The sequence below is a fragment of the Scomber scombrus genome, chromosome 3 (assembly GCF_963691925.1).
Source record: "Scomber scombrus chromosome 3, fScoSco1.1, whole genome shotgun sequence".
NCBI classification, from domain to species: Eukaryota; Metazoa; Chordata; class Actinopteri; order Scombriformes; family Scombridae; genus Scomber; species Scomber scombrus.
The window spans coordinates 10,519,823-10,533,697 of record NC_084972.1 but is presented as its reverse complement, the minus strand read 5'-3'; the positions used below and the strand labels follow the sequence as shown (position 1 = coordinate 10,533,697).

Below are 13,875 nucleotides of genomic sequence, written 5' to 3'. Positions count from 1 at the left end.
GTTGTGTTACATTTTAACATGTGCAGCTCCATGTGAAACTGAGATTAAGGTTAGAGTTTCAAAGCCAGGAGGACATGCGTACACATAGTAATGGCACTGATTGACTTTCTTCATGTTCATGGTTAATAAAGCAAATGGTTGAAAATGAGTTTCCATTCATGGTGCTACTCTGCTATTTAGAGGCAAGCATGCAGGTTTGACTGAAGGCTGCATCAGTTTATTTCCTCACAGGTCAATTAAAAGTGGTGTCACAGCGCCATCTAAATCTAAAATCTAAAATCTAAATCCTACTCAATGTGACACAATTACATTATTGTGTGTTGTCGGTCGTAAATACACTATTTACATGTCTCATTTTCCAAGAACACAACATAACAGTACTTTAGTGTCAAAATACATAAAACAATACCCTGTGAAACTACTGTGAGAAGGAATAACTTTATTGGATCAGTGCCTTACTCACAGGCACTCTTGTGACCTTTAATTAGAGTAAGGAAGATCACCTCTCTTCCATCAGTCAATGCACAGGCAAGCTGCTTTGCATAAAACCAATAGTCAAAACATATTATACCCCAGGGACACATGTATTGATTCAGTATTTGGAAATGCTCCCCAAACCAGTGAGGAACCACCAGAACCCTTTAAAGATATTAGACCTACATTTATTTCAATTTAAAACATCTTCATTTATATAAGGACAATTTGTTTACACTTAATATCCTTTCAAATCAGTGTCTGAAGTGGTTGTGTCAACATGGTTCAAAACCCAAATCAATTCTGAAAAATGATGCTGTGCAGAAGCAGCATCATTTTCATCCTTTGCTGCTATGATCTGTTATCTTTTTGGTTGTACTTCTTATCTCCACATTCATACCTCTGTTATTTGCTCTGACAGTCAGTTCAGTGAAATCCTGCCAGCACTTATCCTGCTTGGCTTCGATCCACATGTGTGATGTTATCTGATTCCAACAGCTGCACAAAACCTGAAAGGTTAGGTGTAGCTACACCTTTGCTCAATGAGTTTTACAAGTCAAATATAGTCCATCATTGTTATCTGTTAGGCATGCTTTACTGAGCAGAACGAAAACTTAACTTTAATATAACATATATCACATTACTGTCACATTATAAACTGAATAATCAATGGCACACATAATCCACTCACTTATGATCACACATTACCTACAGTTTCACACCACAGCCTGTGTCATAAACAAAAAGTATTTACTTAGAATGAGATAGATTCATTAATTGCAAGTACAGTAATTACAGTAATAGGCTAAAAATTACTTCAGCGAACTTGATAATAATTTGACTCTCTTGCTCTGGTATCATTATACGGTGATTATTTAAATGTATGGTGGGAGTATGATGTTGTTTTCCTGTGATATCTGTTCGATCAAATCTGCCTTTATAGCTACTTCTGTTTTGTTCAAAAGTATCTATGACACATGAAGCTGCGAATGTTATTTAAAAAGATTTTTAAAAACGTACCTGTACAGGTTAGTTACTATCCTCTTCAGGGAAGCAACCTCCGCCAGTTTGGATGCTTGTTTTGGTTGTATAACGATGTACGATGGATCCGTCCTCAAATTCAAAATTCAAGATGACATAAATATGCTGGTACACAGGTCCTACTCGTCCTGAAGAAGCGCTGGGGAGTGTAAACTTGTTGGTTTCGGATTCAACTTTTACTCTCAGTGTGAGTGAGCGGTCTGTCTTCCAGCTGCGCTCCAGCTGGCTCCTCCCCTCTCCAGCAGCACACCAATTAACCCACTCTGTGATGGTTCAGACACCTTACTGGGTGATGCTATAATTTGATGCAGGGAAATTTCAACAGCTGATTTCTTACTATGTACTGCTTGTTTCATTCAACAATCGACAAGCCACCAACACTATTTTTTAATAATGATGCTGGAACCTGCAGCTACAGTTACTGTTTAGACAACAGGCCCAGTGTGTGTCCTGGTGTGTGTTATGTTGGTCTACTGAGACATGATGGTACTCAGGGAAATTAATCCTATTATTCCTTATATATAAGCACAGCCAAAATATATGTAATTTATATAATAGGACAGTAAAGTAATAATAATATTGTTATTATAATACTGGGACTACAGTGAGGTAGTCTATACATGAATACTTTAAAAAAGAAAGCAGACATCAACATAATAAAATGAGCGAGAGATAAGGAGTCGGTTTTATTACTTGTCATTTATTAATATATAATCTTGAAACTGTGCGGCAGCAGTAAACCTGCACTGTTACAACCTTATATTGGCTTTGCACAACAGCCATTAGTTAAGGCATGATTAGTGGAAGCAGAAGAGGTAACGCTGGATTGCTTAAGCAAAGCTGGATTTCATAAAATACAATGAACCTTTATGATTAGACAACAAGCAGGACAGATTCACACAACAGTTCTACTGTTATCAGTATGGGAATATTCAAAGTAAAATGCTATTGGACACTGAAAGATTAATGTACATACATTAAAATTCCTTCACACTGACAACGACATATTATTTTAATACAACTGACAGCAGTAAACTCGTTAACACATTTCTCTTGGGAGTGCCTTTCGCAACATGAAAGTGCATAGACGTAAAGGGACACAATGATTCCTTTAGTTATTGGTCATTATGTGAAGGGAAAACAGGAATGTGGTTAACTCATATCAGGACAGGATGACTGGGAACAAGAGAATACATTCTAAGGCAGGTCTTGAGGAAATTCCAGTTTTCAAAGTCAATTTTTATTCTTGATTTTTAAGAACTGAGTTCATAGCAATAAAAAGACAAAGACAGCATTTTTCATCCTTAGGGAAGCTTTACAGTAAAACTAATCATTTACAGTATGTTGTTATTAGGTAAGCGATGGTGCTGATGCTGCTTCAATCTCACACTGTTTTATCCAAATTAAAAATTATAAAAAATCTAGCCAGCTAAAATACAGCCTTAATTTATCTCTGTTGTGATACCTACTCCCATCACAAATCTGTGAATTACATCAAAGAGAACCCGGTATCAAGAAATGCATAGCTTTGATAATCATACGTAGACACTGAACAGACTACTGCATCGTCTACAGCCGTTATTAGCACCAGGCCAGTCGGTGTTGAGGGTGATGCTTTTTTTTTGTCTCAGAAGGTCAGCCGGTGGCAGCAGAGGGCTCAGTATGTGAGAGGGCTCAGGATGAAGAGGCGATCCTCCTCCTTCCTGATCCACTTCAGCAGTTTGGTGACAGCAGAGACGGCCAACGCCTTGGTCCCGAGAGGACTGAAGCAGAGGTAGAGCTCAAAGCCACTTGTCACCTGCAGAAAGAAGGGACAAGGAGACAAGGATGTGATGAGTGTTACAGTATTTAGTGACTGCTTTGTCTCAATTTTCATAATATTCAATGTGCAAAAATCTAAATGCAAAGAGACAAACTGAGTTGCTGAATGCTTCTTACCTTTAAACACAAAATGCACATACAAAGAGCAAACTGCATGCACTAAATGTATTAAATGTACACAGCAGGAGTGTAAATGTAATGTTATTACAATAATGTACTATATTTTAGATGATTAAATATATATGTGATTTATCTACATTATGTCTGATTACTGTCTTGAATAAAAACCTTTGCAACAGAAAGTTCCACATCAAAGTTTTCCATCAAAAATGTAAGTTTCCATTCTCTCTCTATATCATTTCTGGTACTGACTTCAACATAAATTGAAAAAATAAAATCTCATTACTATTTGAACAGGAAAAGAGGAAATGACCACTGCAGACTGTCTGGATGAGAAGTGATGTTTTCATTTGGTGTGCTATGTCAGACTTTGAGGCCAAAAATAGGTGTGCAGCATTTTAAAAATTCAAACTCTGTTGTGAGAATTTGAGCCAGAGGATTCATAAAATATTTAAAAGACTTTCTTGTAGAACAAAGTGTCTTATATCACAGTGCCAAGCTTACCCATGCCAGCAGGTTCTCAGATTCACTACAGCGGTAGAAGGAGCGGAGAGGTCTGGTTGGATGGTGCAGGCAGCTGTGAAGGTCCTGGTACAAACCCATCAGCCTTTCCTGCTCTTCATCAGACTGGTACACCTCTGGAAACTCCGGACTGGAGGAAGAAAAATAAGAGTGTGCTGAAGATTTGTACCCAGAAGCTAAAAAAAAATAGTGTAACACATGCTTATCAGACATATCAGAAGACATCCTCCTCACCTGGTGTACAGCCCCGAGCTCTTTGACTTATACAGGAAGTGTCTGAGCTCCGGGATGCCGACCTGCGCCACAGAGTAGCTTGGACATTTCAGTGCCTCTTTCAGGGCCGTGTAGGCAGTGCGCTTACTCAGCCTCTCTAGAAACCTTTTCTTGCAGTCGGACATGTTAAAAAAGTCCTCTCGGTCAGTTGAGACCAGGATGAGGCAGAGCTCGGACGCGGGCTCCAGGTAAGAAATGTGAGCGTGGAAAAATCCTGCGGTGTTGAACTTTGGCAGACAGATCGGCGTCCAGCCTTCGCCCTCTCGAAAGGACGAGGAGGAGCCCACCAGGTTGAAGACCAAGTGCAAGTCTATGTGGTGCAGGAACTGGTCCTTTTTCCTCACCAGAGTAACCAGGCGGTCTCCTGCCAGCAGAATGGAGAACACCAGGCTTTTGGATTTGGCGGCCTGCAGGCTCGATGAGACCACATCCCTGGAGGAGCTGGGAAGAGGCAGGCAGGTGACGGCGCTGAGCAGCAGGCCGGGGTCGCGGTCCAAGCGATGCAGCAGGTTGTCGGTGAGATACTCGGAGCCGGCCAGGAGGCGTCGCAGGTCGTAGTTTTGCTTGTGCTGGAAGATGTGGTTGAGTTGGGTGAGGGTGAGCAGGCTGACGATCTGGTAGTAGATGTACTGCAGCTCCCGCAGCAGCTCCTTGTCTGACTGACAGGTGCGGGACACGCCCACCAGGACCAGCGGACTCTTGGTGAGGAAAACCACCTTACATCCATCTGACACAGAAAATCATCACAGAGTTGGCATGGATTCAACATATTTCCTTTCTGACACAATTCATAAAATCGTTTATCTTTACTTGCGAGACACAGTGAATTCTGACCTGCGTGGATGGAGCGGATGAAGTTCTTCTCGGCCTCGACGAAGGACACGAGGGCCATCATCACACCCATGGTACTGGACAGAGCCTCCTCGGTGCCATAGCGGGTGTAGATTGGCTTTCCGGCCTCGCTCAGCACAAACACATGTTTTCTGTGGCTCCTCCACGCTTCGCTGGACACATCCTCCTCCTTCGTCCTGGCCTCTGATGAAACGTCGTTGCTGTGCTGCTCCTCCAGCGCTTTGAGATCATCTGCGCACTCTCCTGATTTGTCCAGTTCAGTCTCCCTCCGAGCTTCTTCCTCAGCCTCGGCCGTCAGATCCTCAAAGGACTGCGCATGCACAAACATAGCACTCTTCTGGCCAGCACCTACGTCAAACGAGAGAGTAACGATCACGTATTGTTTTTATGAAGCCTCAATAACTATTTGACTCAGCTGTTTAATCATTCTTTTTGTGTAAACACTAACACAAAACAGGCATAGAAGAACTACTTATAGCTCAAACTTTTCAGAGGAGCTCCAGTAAAAGGAAATTAAGAACCTCTTGTTGCAGCTTATTTAATTTAGACAAAATATGAGGCGAATAGGGGAAGCCGGATAATGAGTCATCAACTTAACACTGCAAAAATGCAACGTTTATCTCCAGGCTAAGTAGAATAAATCTAGAGTTACATCAGAGGTTGGATTTGTTCAAGCTGGATGCAGACATGCTTTCACTGTGACATACTCACATATATTTTTTTCAGATCTGAGCCAGGACACGGTCGGTATTATTAGAGCCAGAGTTTTTTTTCTTCATTGTTGTCACGTTAATGTTTTTTAATGTTTTTTAAACACTGCATCTTCCAGAAGTAATGATGCATTCACTGGTGCTCATTGTCAATTCATAAAGTAAATGATTGCACTCAACCATCGAACAAAGTGAAAAGTAGTGGGCCTCCTGTAAGTGGAATGTTAGTAAGTCATGCAAATAACAAAAGACACATTACTGTGATCATACGTTTAACATTTCTAAACACAAACAGGATGTGCATACTCATACTGTCTCCTTCTTTCTCACACACACAATCACACTGATGTCAAATGGAGAACTTCTTAAACATTTGATTCACGAGTTAAAAACAAGCTCATCTGGTTTTGTGCTTAGCAACAGCTGGTCAGTAAGGAAGTCAACTCATGGGATAATTTTCACCCGTGAGGGAAGGTACATGTATGTGATACTCTTGTTTTTGACACGGTACAATTATGTATCCATTAAAAATCTAAATTACTAGAGGCGGATTTTCTGTGTGTATTGTGCAAACAGAAAAAAAATGCGGTTGATTCAAGCAGCAATGTTTGCATTGTTGCTGGTTGTACAATGAGGAAATAAAAAGTGTTGCAGCAGAGTTATTACATAAGATTCAACAATGCTTTGTGATCCTGTGAAAGATGAGCCAAGACACTACAAGGACATTCATTTATTCATTGTATTCATCACTGATCTAGACCTCAAGACAGATATAATTGTTGTCTTGTTTTTTAAGTAGCACATAACTTATCCATGTGACTGGTACTGTTTTAACCTGGCTTTGTTTTTATGTTTTTTTTCTCCACCTTATCATACGTGTTGGCATGTGGTGACTATTGCAGTTTTCCCTTTGTGAATAAATAAAGTATATATAATACAAATCTAATGTCTAATTGCTGCGATTTACTTAACTGTTGTGACTAAAGGCATCATCTCAGAGTGTTAAGTGCCTGTTTGTGAGAGATCATGATTTCAGTATATTTGAGAAAGAGATGATCATTCTGCAGTGTTCAGATTTCTATGATTTCTATGAAATGCTGTAGGTCTGACAGTCTGCAGAAAGTGTTGGGTGAATGTGATCCGGCCTCACCTGGTTCAGTTCCTTCCACCAGACCCGGTGTGGGGCTGTCTGCCCTCTCAGAGCGAAGGCGGTCCACTGGAGCCAGAGTACCATTCTCCCAGGATGCAGCAGCTCTCTGGCCTTCTCCATCCATCACTGCTACTGAAGGCAGGGACACACACCTTGTAGGACAAACAGAGAGAGCTGTGAGGCCAAAGGTCAACAGCTTTGTGACACCGTGACTGAAGATCAAGCTGGTTATGATGTACTATTATTATGACATGGCTAGAAGCACGTGAGTCATTAACATTTTATGGTCTGACTTTTACACTTTCTACATTTTCGAAACTTTTGAGCTACAGTTTCACTCCTGTGTTACTATGGTGTGAAAAGATAATAACAAACTTATCTCAGAGAAAAACATTTATCCTTCGTTTTTTCCACGGCTGTGTTTTATAGTTGTCATATGCCTTCGTGTTTCACAGCTGTCAGTGGAGAGACGTCTTATGTGCTGATGCAAAACTTCAAAGGTTACTTTGACTGCTCAGTGTAGCAGATAATAAACAGTGAGTTAGCTCAGGCTAGCTCGGTTTGGGTTCGCTGCCTTCATCCTTCCTGATAAATCGCTTTCTTCACTCGTTCTAAGTTATTCCCAGATGTTTACCTTTCATGTCCGGAGCTGCCTGCATCTGATCGTTGTGCTCCACAACCCGCTTGTCACAGTTACAGCAGCTGGCTAACTAGCAGAGCAGAGATCAGATCACACAGACTTCTCTTCTTCTGCTTCTTCTTCTTGCTAGTCAACGTGCCCTGAAAAGTTGCGGAAGTAGGAATTGTGGGATATGAAGTTTTCCTCTGGAGTACTAAAAATGCCTAATTTAATAAGAATAAAATAAAATAAAAATAAATTGGAGCATTAACTGAACATTTGTGAAATCGGCTGACTACTCAACGTTGCATTGGGTCATTTGTGCTGTTATTTATGTATTTATTTAATCTTGATGGTGCCTGTAAGCTCGTGGCTGGACACAAAATTAAATGAAAAGGCAATGATGCGTGATTATAAATGTGTTGTTAAATTGTAGCCTCTTTGAAATAAAATGTTCCCACTTTTGAATAACTTAATGTATTAAAATAAGTCGTGAGGCAAACTCATATTCAATAAAGATGGATGTTGAGTTACATTTACACTTTCTATTAATATTACCATTAGTAGTAGTAATAGAAGAAATGTCGCCGCGTATACGAGGAGGCCATGAACGCACGGTGTGTTTGAACCATTGACTGAGCGTAAAGCGAGGTCACATGTCGTGCCAAAAAAGTGATCAGCGGGAGCGCGCGTAGTCTGTTAAAGGGGTATCACCCAGTTTATATACGTGTACAGCTGCTTTTCGCCGATCAAACAGTCATAACATGCAAATCCATACAACTTTATGTCCGTGGTAACAGCAAATGAAACAACCTTTCAGTCACAAGTTGGGAGCTGTATTCACTTTTTGGCAAGTGGAAAACTGCATTGTACTGGTTATATTGTCATTTAAAGTTATTCCAATTGGTAAAAAGGACTGGGTTGGCTGTAATCTTTAAAATAGCCCTCATGGATAAAACCAAGTCATTTTAAGGCATAAATAACCTTTGACACAGCCACTTTCTGGCACACGGAAGACTGCATTGTATGGGTTGTAGGCTTACTGCTACTTTAAAGATATTCAAACTAGTGAAATGAATTGGACTGGTTATAATCTAGGGCACAGAGCAGATGAAACACACTATGTTAAAAAAAAATTCAAATACTTTTTTGGCCACCAAGGTTGTGATTATTCAGTTACAAGAAGCATTAAAGTTTCACAAAGACATACTTTTCCTATTGCCATGGACATCAAGTTATGTGTATTTGATCGTTATGACAATTGGATCCAGATAAAGCAGCTGTAGACCATATAAACTGGGTGATATAACATACAGTCAACAGATACAGCCTTAGCCATGGGTGTACATCCAAGGCTTTAATAGGCTGCGCGCGTTCCCGCGGACGGTTTTGGCGACGATCACGGGCCCTGAACACAGTCTTTTAACGCACAACGGGCCCTTGAACGCACCGTGTGTTTGAACATACAGCGGGGAAACAGCTGCAGTGGAGTAACTATTGTGTTTGTGTTGGCAAACCGAGTTCTATATGTTAGAGTCAGTGTAACACCGTTAAAATGACACACTCACACTTAAACGGAAAAGACTGATTGAGGATGTTTGGTTTTGCGCTGTAACTTAAAGTCTTTATTTGGTAAGTATGGCAACTGTTTACAAGGAAGCTAACGTCAGCCAAAGCTAACTAGCGTGGCGTTAGCTTATGTTATGTCACAGCTGTAGCTAAACTGTACACAAAAAAAGAGAAAGCTATATACACGAACATAGGTGATCTACGAGAGCAACACATTGTGCACGTTGAGAAGTGTAGTTAATACTCTTTCTGTATGGTTAACAGGATGTTTTTTGTGGCACAAACATGCCTATCCGAGCATATTGCACAATATGCTCCGACTTCTTCGATCACTCCAAAGATGTTGCTGCCATCCACTGCGGACACACTTTCCACTATGAATGGTAACATGTTAGAGGAGGTCAACAATACCACTCAGATTTCTGACACCTATTAAATGACTAATTGTTCCCTTTCTCCTCTCCTACTGTCAGTCTTCTTCAGTGGTTTCAGACAGCCCCCACAAAGACATGCCCACAGTGTAGGAAACAGGTACAGTATACATATACACGTTCAACTGCTGCATAGGCTGGATCAACCTGACAAACAGAGGAATAAACTGAGGTACTGGTCTTCTCTGTGTGTAGGTCAGCACCAGACACATTATCAGCAAGCTGTACTTTGACATTGGTGGAGAAGAGGAGGGCACAACAGACCCAGAAAGCTTACAGGTACAAAACTTACAGCATCTACATACTATTTTAGATTCAAGCTTATCACTGTGCCATTCATGATCTCGTGTTTTTTGGTTCTCACTGTGTTTCTCTCGTCCTTAGAATGAACTTGATCGAATGAAGGCTCTTTTAAGCTCTAAAGGTAAGACTTTTAACTGTGTGGTGAGACGATGTTGCTTGATCATGAAACACACACAGCGTAAGTTCTTTGTTTATCTAATCGATTGGTAGAGAGAGACTGGCGAGACAAACAGAAGGTGGTAGACAGTTTGAAGGACACTGTGGACAAGCAGAGGAGAGACCTGGACAGTGTACGGAAAGACATCGCTGAGAAGGAGATGTTCTGTTCTGCTCTCAGAGTAAGCCGTCTGTTCCTCATCGTTTAAACACATTTTCTGTGCTGATCCAACAGTCCTATTGTTTCTGAGAGGGTCTGATGCATTTAATATTCATTTATTTCATTTGATCTCGCACAGAAACAAATGACATACCTGGAGACACAACATAATGATGTTCAGGCTGCCAAAGAGGAGGCCCGCAGACTCAGGAACAAAATGAAAACCTATGAAAGGTATCCACAGTCAAACAAGTATTGTCATATATACACTTCTAACTAGGGCCACATTTTGATCATCACAGTTATGCTGCATATACTGAAAAGAAAATGTGTTTTAGATAGTACTTCATATACTTTTAGGACAGCTGTAGCTCAGCTATTTAGCCTAGTTTGACAATATTGTTATTAATATCACCCAATTTAGTTTTTTTTTTCGCTGTGTTTTCTTGAATCCTAAATGTGGACTAACACTGTTTGCTTGGCTCCAGTCTGGATGTGTTGTTACAGGGCCAGAGAGCAGAGGTGGAATCCATGATCATGGATATGGGTGTCAGTCAGGCCGCTGTGGAGCAGCTCTCCATCTACTGCATCTCTCTCAAAAAGTGAGGAGCACAAGTCCTGTCTGCCTTTTTAATAGCACATCACTTTCAAGCTACATCAGTCGTCATTCATTAAATGTTCCCTGTTATCTCCTACCTTTGTTTTTTAGAGAGTATGATAATTTAAAAGGAACCCTAAAGTCTTCAAATGACATGTGTGAGAAGCTGAAGAGAGAAGTGCTCACCACAAACAACAAGGTAGTTTTGTTTTAAAAAGTGGTCATAATAAAGCATACATTAACACTCTGGGAATCAATTCATGACTGTTTTTTTGTGCCTTTTTAGTTCCATAAAGCCAGTATGGAGGTGAATCAAACTAAAGAGGATATGAAGTCTCTGCAGAATGATCTGTGCCATGCAGACAAAGAGATCTCCGTAAGGCAAAGCCAACAAATTTGCTTGTAGTTTATATAGCGGAGAACTCCATCTTTGTGATGCATGTATGCGTATCTGCCCACAGAGTCTGAAGAAGAAGGTGGAGTTTCTTCAGAAGACTCTGAGCACGCCGACACGGACAAATGAAGCCCTCAGTCGGCTCGTCTTTGAGAGGTCAGCCGCTGGACCATTCTTGTAACACTTTTGTAAATCTTTTATGAAAGTATAAGCCATGTTGGATTTACTGATTAGGGTTTCTCTGCCCTCCTCTCAGCCCGGCTCCAATGGAGCTAAAAAAGCCTCACCTCCACCATCCTGCAGACAGCAAGGACATTGACCTCAACATGACCTATGACATCACCACCCCAGATAATGTGGTTAGAAGACCGACGCAGGTCCCATCTAAGAAGATGCGTCTTGACCCTCCTGCGTAAGTTTTGTTTGTGTGTGTGTGTGTGTGTGTGTGTGTGTGTGTGTGTGTGTGTGTGTGTGTGTGTGTGTGTGTGTGTGTGTGTGTGTGTGTGCGCGCGCGCGCGCATCTGTTGTAAAGTGACTATGGTAGCTCAGATGGCTGAAGAGAGTTGTGTGTTCAGATCTGGTGATGTCAAATATTGTCTTTGTATACTAATTAATTAAATAGAAAACACAGTCAAAATTTAAAATGCTTCATTTTTCAGGTCATCTGTGTCCAAACAAAAAGAGAAAACTTCATCTTTAAGCAAGGTAAGTTCTTTAATCAGTATCAACAAAATCCATTTCCAAATCTGGTGTACATGTCATGATGTTATTTCTATTTATTTTTTCGTACCTCAGGCTCAAGATGAAGATGGATCCATGGATCCGTTTTTGAGGAACTCCTTCCTCTTCAGAAAGAAGACTTTTGGTAGCATGTTGGACCCTCACAGGAAGCCTGGAGCTGTATGTACAACAAAACCATCTGCTGCATTTCATGTCTGATGTTTTGATACGTGATCTGTGCTTTGTAGCGGTTTGATGAATGATAATGTTTCTATTTTCAGGTGAGAACTGGTTATGATGGATTAGGAGGACGAACTAAATTCATCCAACCTGTATCCTTTTTTGTCATGTGGATTATGTGTTTTTCTAATCTAATCATTGATAATAGAGCTTTTTTTCTTCTTTTTTTTAAACCAGTTTTGGGGTTGAATATCCGTCTTGGCTGCATCAGGACTTACATTTTGTGGAATATTGACCCATATAAACTGCCAAGTCATAGTGCAGTATCATAGCACTGTAAATAAGCTTGGGGACAGTCAAACCTGGCATTCAACAATAATTAAAGCTTCACTAATCAATATTTTTTCTAAACAAATTATATGAAAGGTGTTGCTCGTATTCATGAACCACCCCCAACTTTTCAGGGTGTTTCAAAGGTGTTTTTCAGATTTTTGTTTTGAGTTTTAGCCTGCAGCTTTGTCAATCCTGTTTCTGGCCACAGCAGGCAGCTTCTTTTTTTTTTTTTAAACAAAAAAAAAAGCTCTAATTAATCTGTGCAGCACTTAATGGATGATAAAATCAGCAACAAGCTGGTGAACACAGTGAAGCATCTAGCCACTAGAGTTCAAAATCAGAGCTAAATGAGAGTTTATGTTGGACTTGTTCTACCAGGAGGTAACCAGGTAACTCCGAGGAATGTTAATATGTCTGCTGGATGTGTGAATACACTAGTTTTTCATAACTTAAAGGTGATGAGATGTCACTGTTTTGTATTTCTTCTACTTTGTTCCACTGGCATCAAGTGGCAAAATCAATCAATTAATACAGCTTAAAATAAAAATGCAATAATTTACTGTATTACTTTTGAACAATTCTTGCAAAAATGATAAAATGATAATGACAGGTAAAACCTAAACTGCTTAAATTCCTTAATCAAGCACTCTACCTCAGTCTCCTTTAGCAGAGATTCGCCCACTGATGAAAGCTAAAAGGAAAAAGGTGACCAGGCCTCCACCCAAGATTTCAACTTGCCTGACTTTGGACAGCTTCCTCGAGTAAATGCTGACGAGTGGCTCCCCGGGAGTCGAGGAAGGTCAGGATGTTTCTGCCGCTCTGGCACAGAGAACCAGCCTGGTAGCGGCTCTGCCATTCAGCGCCAAACAGAAACATCTGATCGAACTGCATTTAGAGGCAGTGACTGACCTCCCACCACCTGACAACAGATGCTGAGTTTTTGTTGACATCACCAAACTTGCTGTACATTTAATATTTGTGTTTATGTGAACTTGTATGTGGAGACTGTTTAGACCCTCAAGCAGTTTTTTCTTGCTGAGATAGTATTGTAGTGCTCTATTAGTGAGTGCTCTATTATGTTGATGCATCTTGCAGTAAAAGCTATTTGACTCTATACTTCGAAAAATAATCTGTTATTTTTCGCACTAATGCCTACATGTGGAAATACTGGAGACATTTTTTTTTGTTTTAATGGTACTACCAGATGTATGCCAACTCCAAATAATAAACAATATTTTTTTATTAAGGTTTGTGTGGGGTCTACACAGCATTCCCTCTGAACTGTGCTTTTCTAAACTAACCTGTCACTGAGGTGGGCTATCCTGCAGAGGGCAGCACAAACAGTGTTTTTCTCACATCAGGGTATGACTTTCCTGCATTGTAAGGAAATATGCACTGCACATGGTAACTGCTGGATCCAATTGTATTGAAAATGCTGTGCCAGTATAG

At 40.5% G+C, this 13,875-nt stretch overlaps 2 protein-coding genes across 2 annotated transcripts; one reads left to right on the top strand and one right to left on the bottom strand.

Annotated features, from left to right (window-relative positions):
* Positions 1-2,201: 2,201 nt before the first annotated feature.
* mon1a (MON1 secretory trafficking family member A) lies at positions 2,202-7,721 on the bottom strand. The gene is made up of 6 exons (XM_062416443.1): positions 7,598-7,721; positions 6,964-7,115; positions 5,086-5,451; positions 4,213-4,978; positions 3,961-4,108; positions 2,202-3,313 (listed from the first exon to the last, which is right to left on the bottom strand). The coding sequence occupies exons 2-6, from the start codon at positions 7,085-7,087 to the stop codon at positions 3,173-3,175; spliced, it is 1,545 nt and encodes a 514-aa protein (XP_062272427.1). The 5' UTR covers positions 7,088-7,115; positions 7,598-7,721; the 3' UTR covers positions 2,202-3,172.
* Positions 7,722-9,068: 1,347 nt separating this feature from the next.
* Positions 9,069-13,394, top strand: traip (TRAF-interacting protein). The gene is made up of 16 exons (XM_062416046.1): positions 9,069-9,214; positions 9,416-9,534; positions 9,625-9,682; positions 9,778-9,861; positions 9,967-10,006; positions 10,096-10,223; positions 10,341-10,435; positions 10,690-10,803; positions 10,911-10,998; positions 11,086-11,175; positions 11,261-11,349; positions 11,450-11,605; positions 11,853-11,898; positions 11,989-12,093; positions 12,195-12,245; positions 13,084-13,394. Exons 2-16 carry the CDS (start codon positions 9,437-9,439, stop codon positions 13,189-13,191), a joined length of 1,350 nt encoding a protein of 449 aa, XP_062272030.1. The 5' UTR covers positions 9,069-9,214; positions 9,416-9,436; the 3' UTR covers positions 13,192-13,394.
* Positions 13,395-13,875: the final 481 nt, after the last annotated feature.

What these genes read in the sequence shown, in the direction of transcription:
- mon1a (XM_062416443.1), bottom strand. Translation starts at nt 7,087, where the DNA reads ATGGATGGAGAAGGCCAGAGAGCTGCTGCATCCTGGGAGAATGGTACT. An exon ending in GGTGGAAGGAACTGAACCAG is followed by an intron (nt 5,452 to 6,963) that starts GTGAGGCCGGAT and finishes CGTTTGACGTAG; the next exon opens with GTGCTGGCCAGAAGAGTGCT. An exon ending in AGCTCGGGGCTGTACACCAG is followed by an intron (nt 4,109 to 4,212) that starts GTGAGGAGGATG and finishes TTCTTCCTCCAG; the next exon opens with TCCGGAGTTTCCAGAGGTGT.
- traip (XM_062416046.1), top strand. Translation starts at nt 9,437, where the DNA reads ATGCCTATCCGAGCATATTGCACAATATGCTCCGACTTCTTCGATCAC. An exon ending in GGCTCTTTTAAGCTCTAAAG is followed by an intron (nt 10,007 to 10,095) that starts GTAAGACTTTTA and finishes ATCGATTGGTAG; the next exon opens with AGAGAGACTGGCGAGACAAA. An exon ending in ATGCAGACAAAGAGATCTCC is followed by an intron (nt 11,176 to 11,260) that starts GTAAGGCAAAGC and finishes ATCTGCCCACAG; the next exon opens with AGTCTGAAGAAGAAGGTGGA.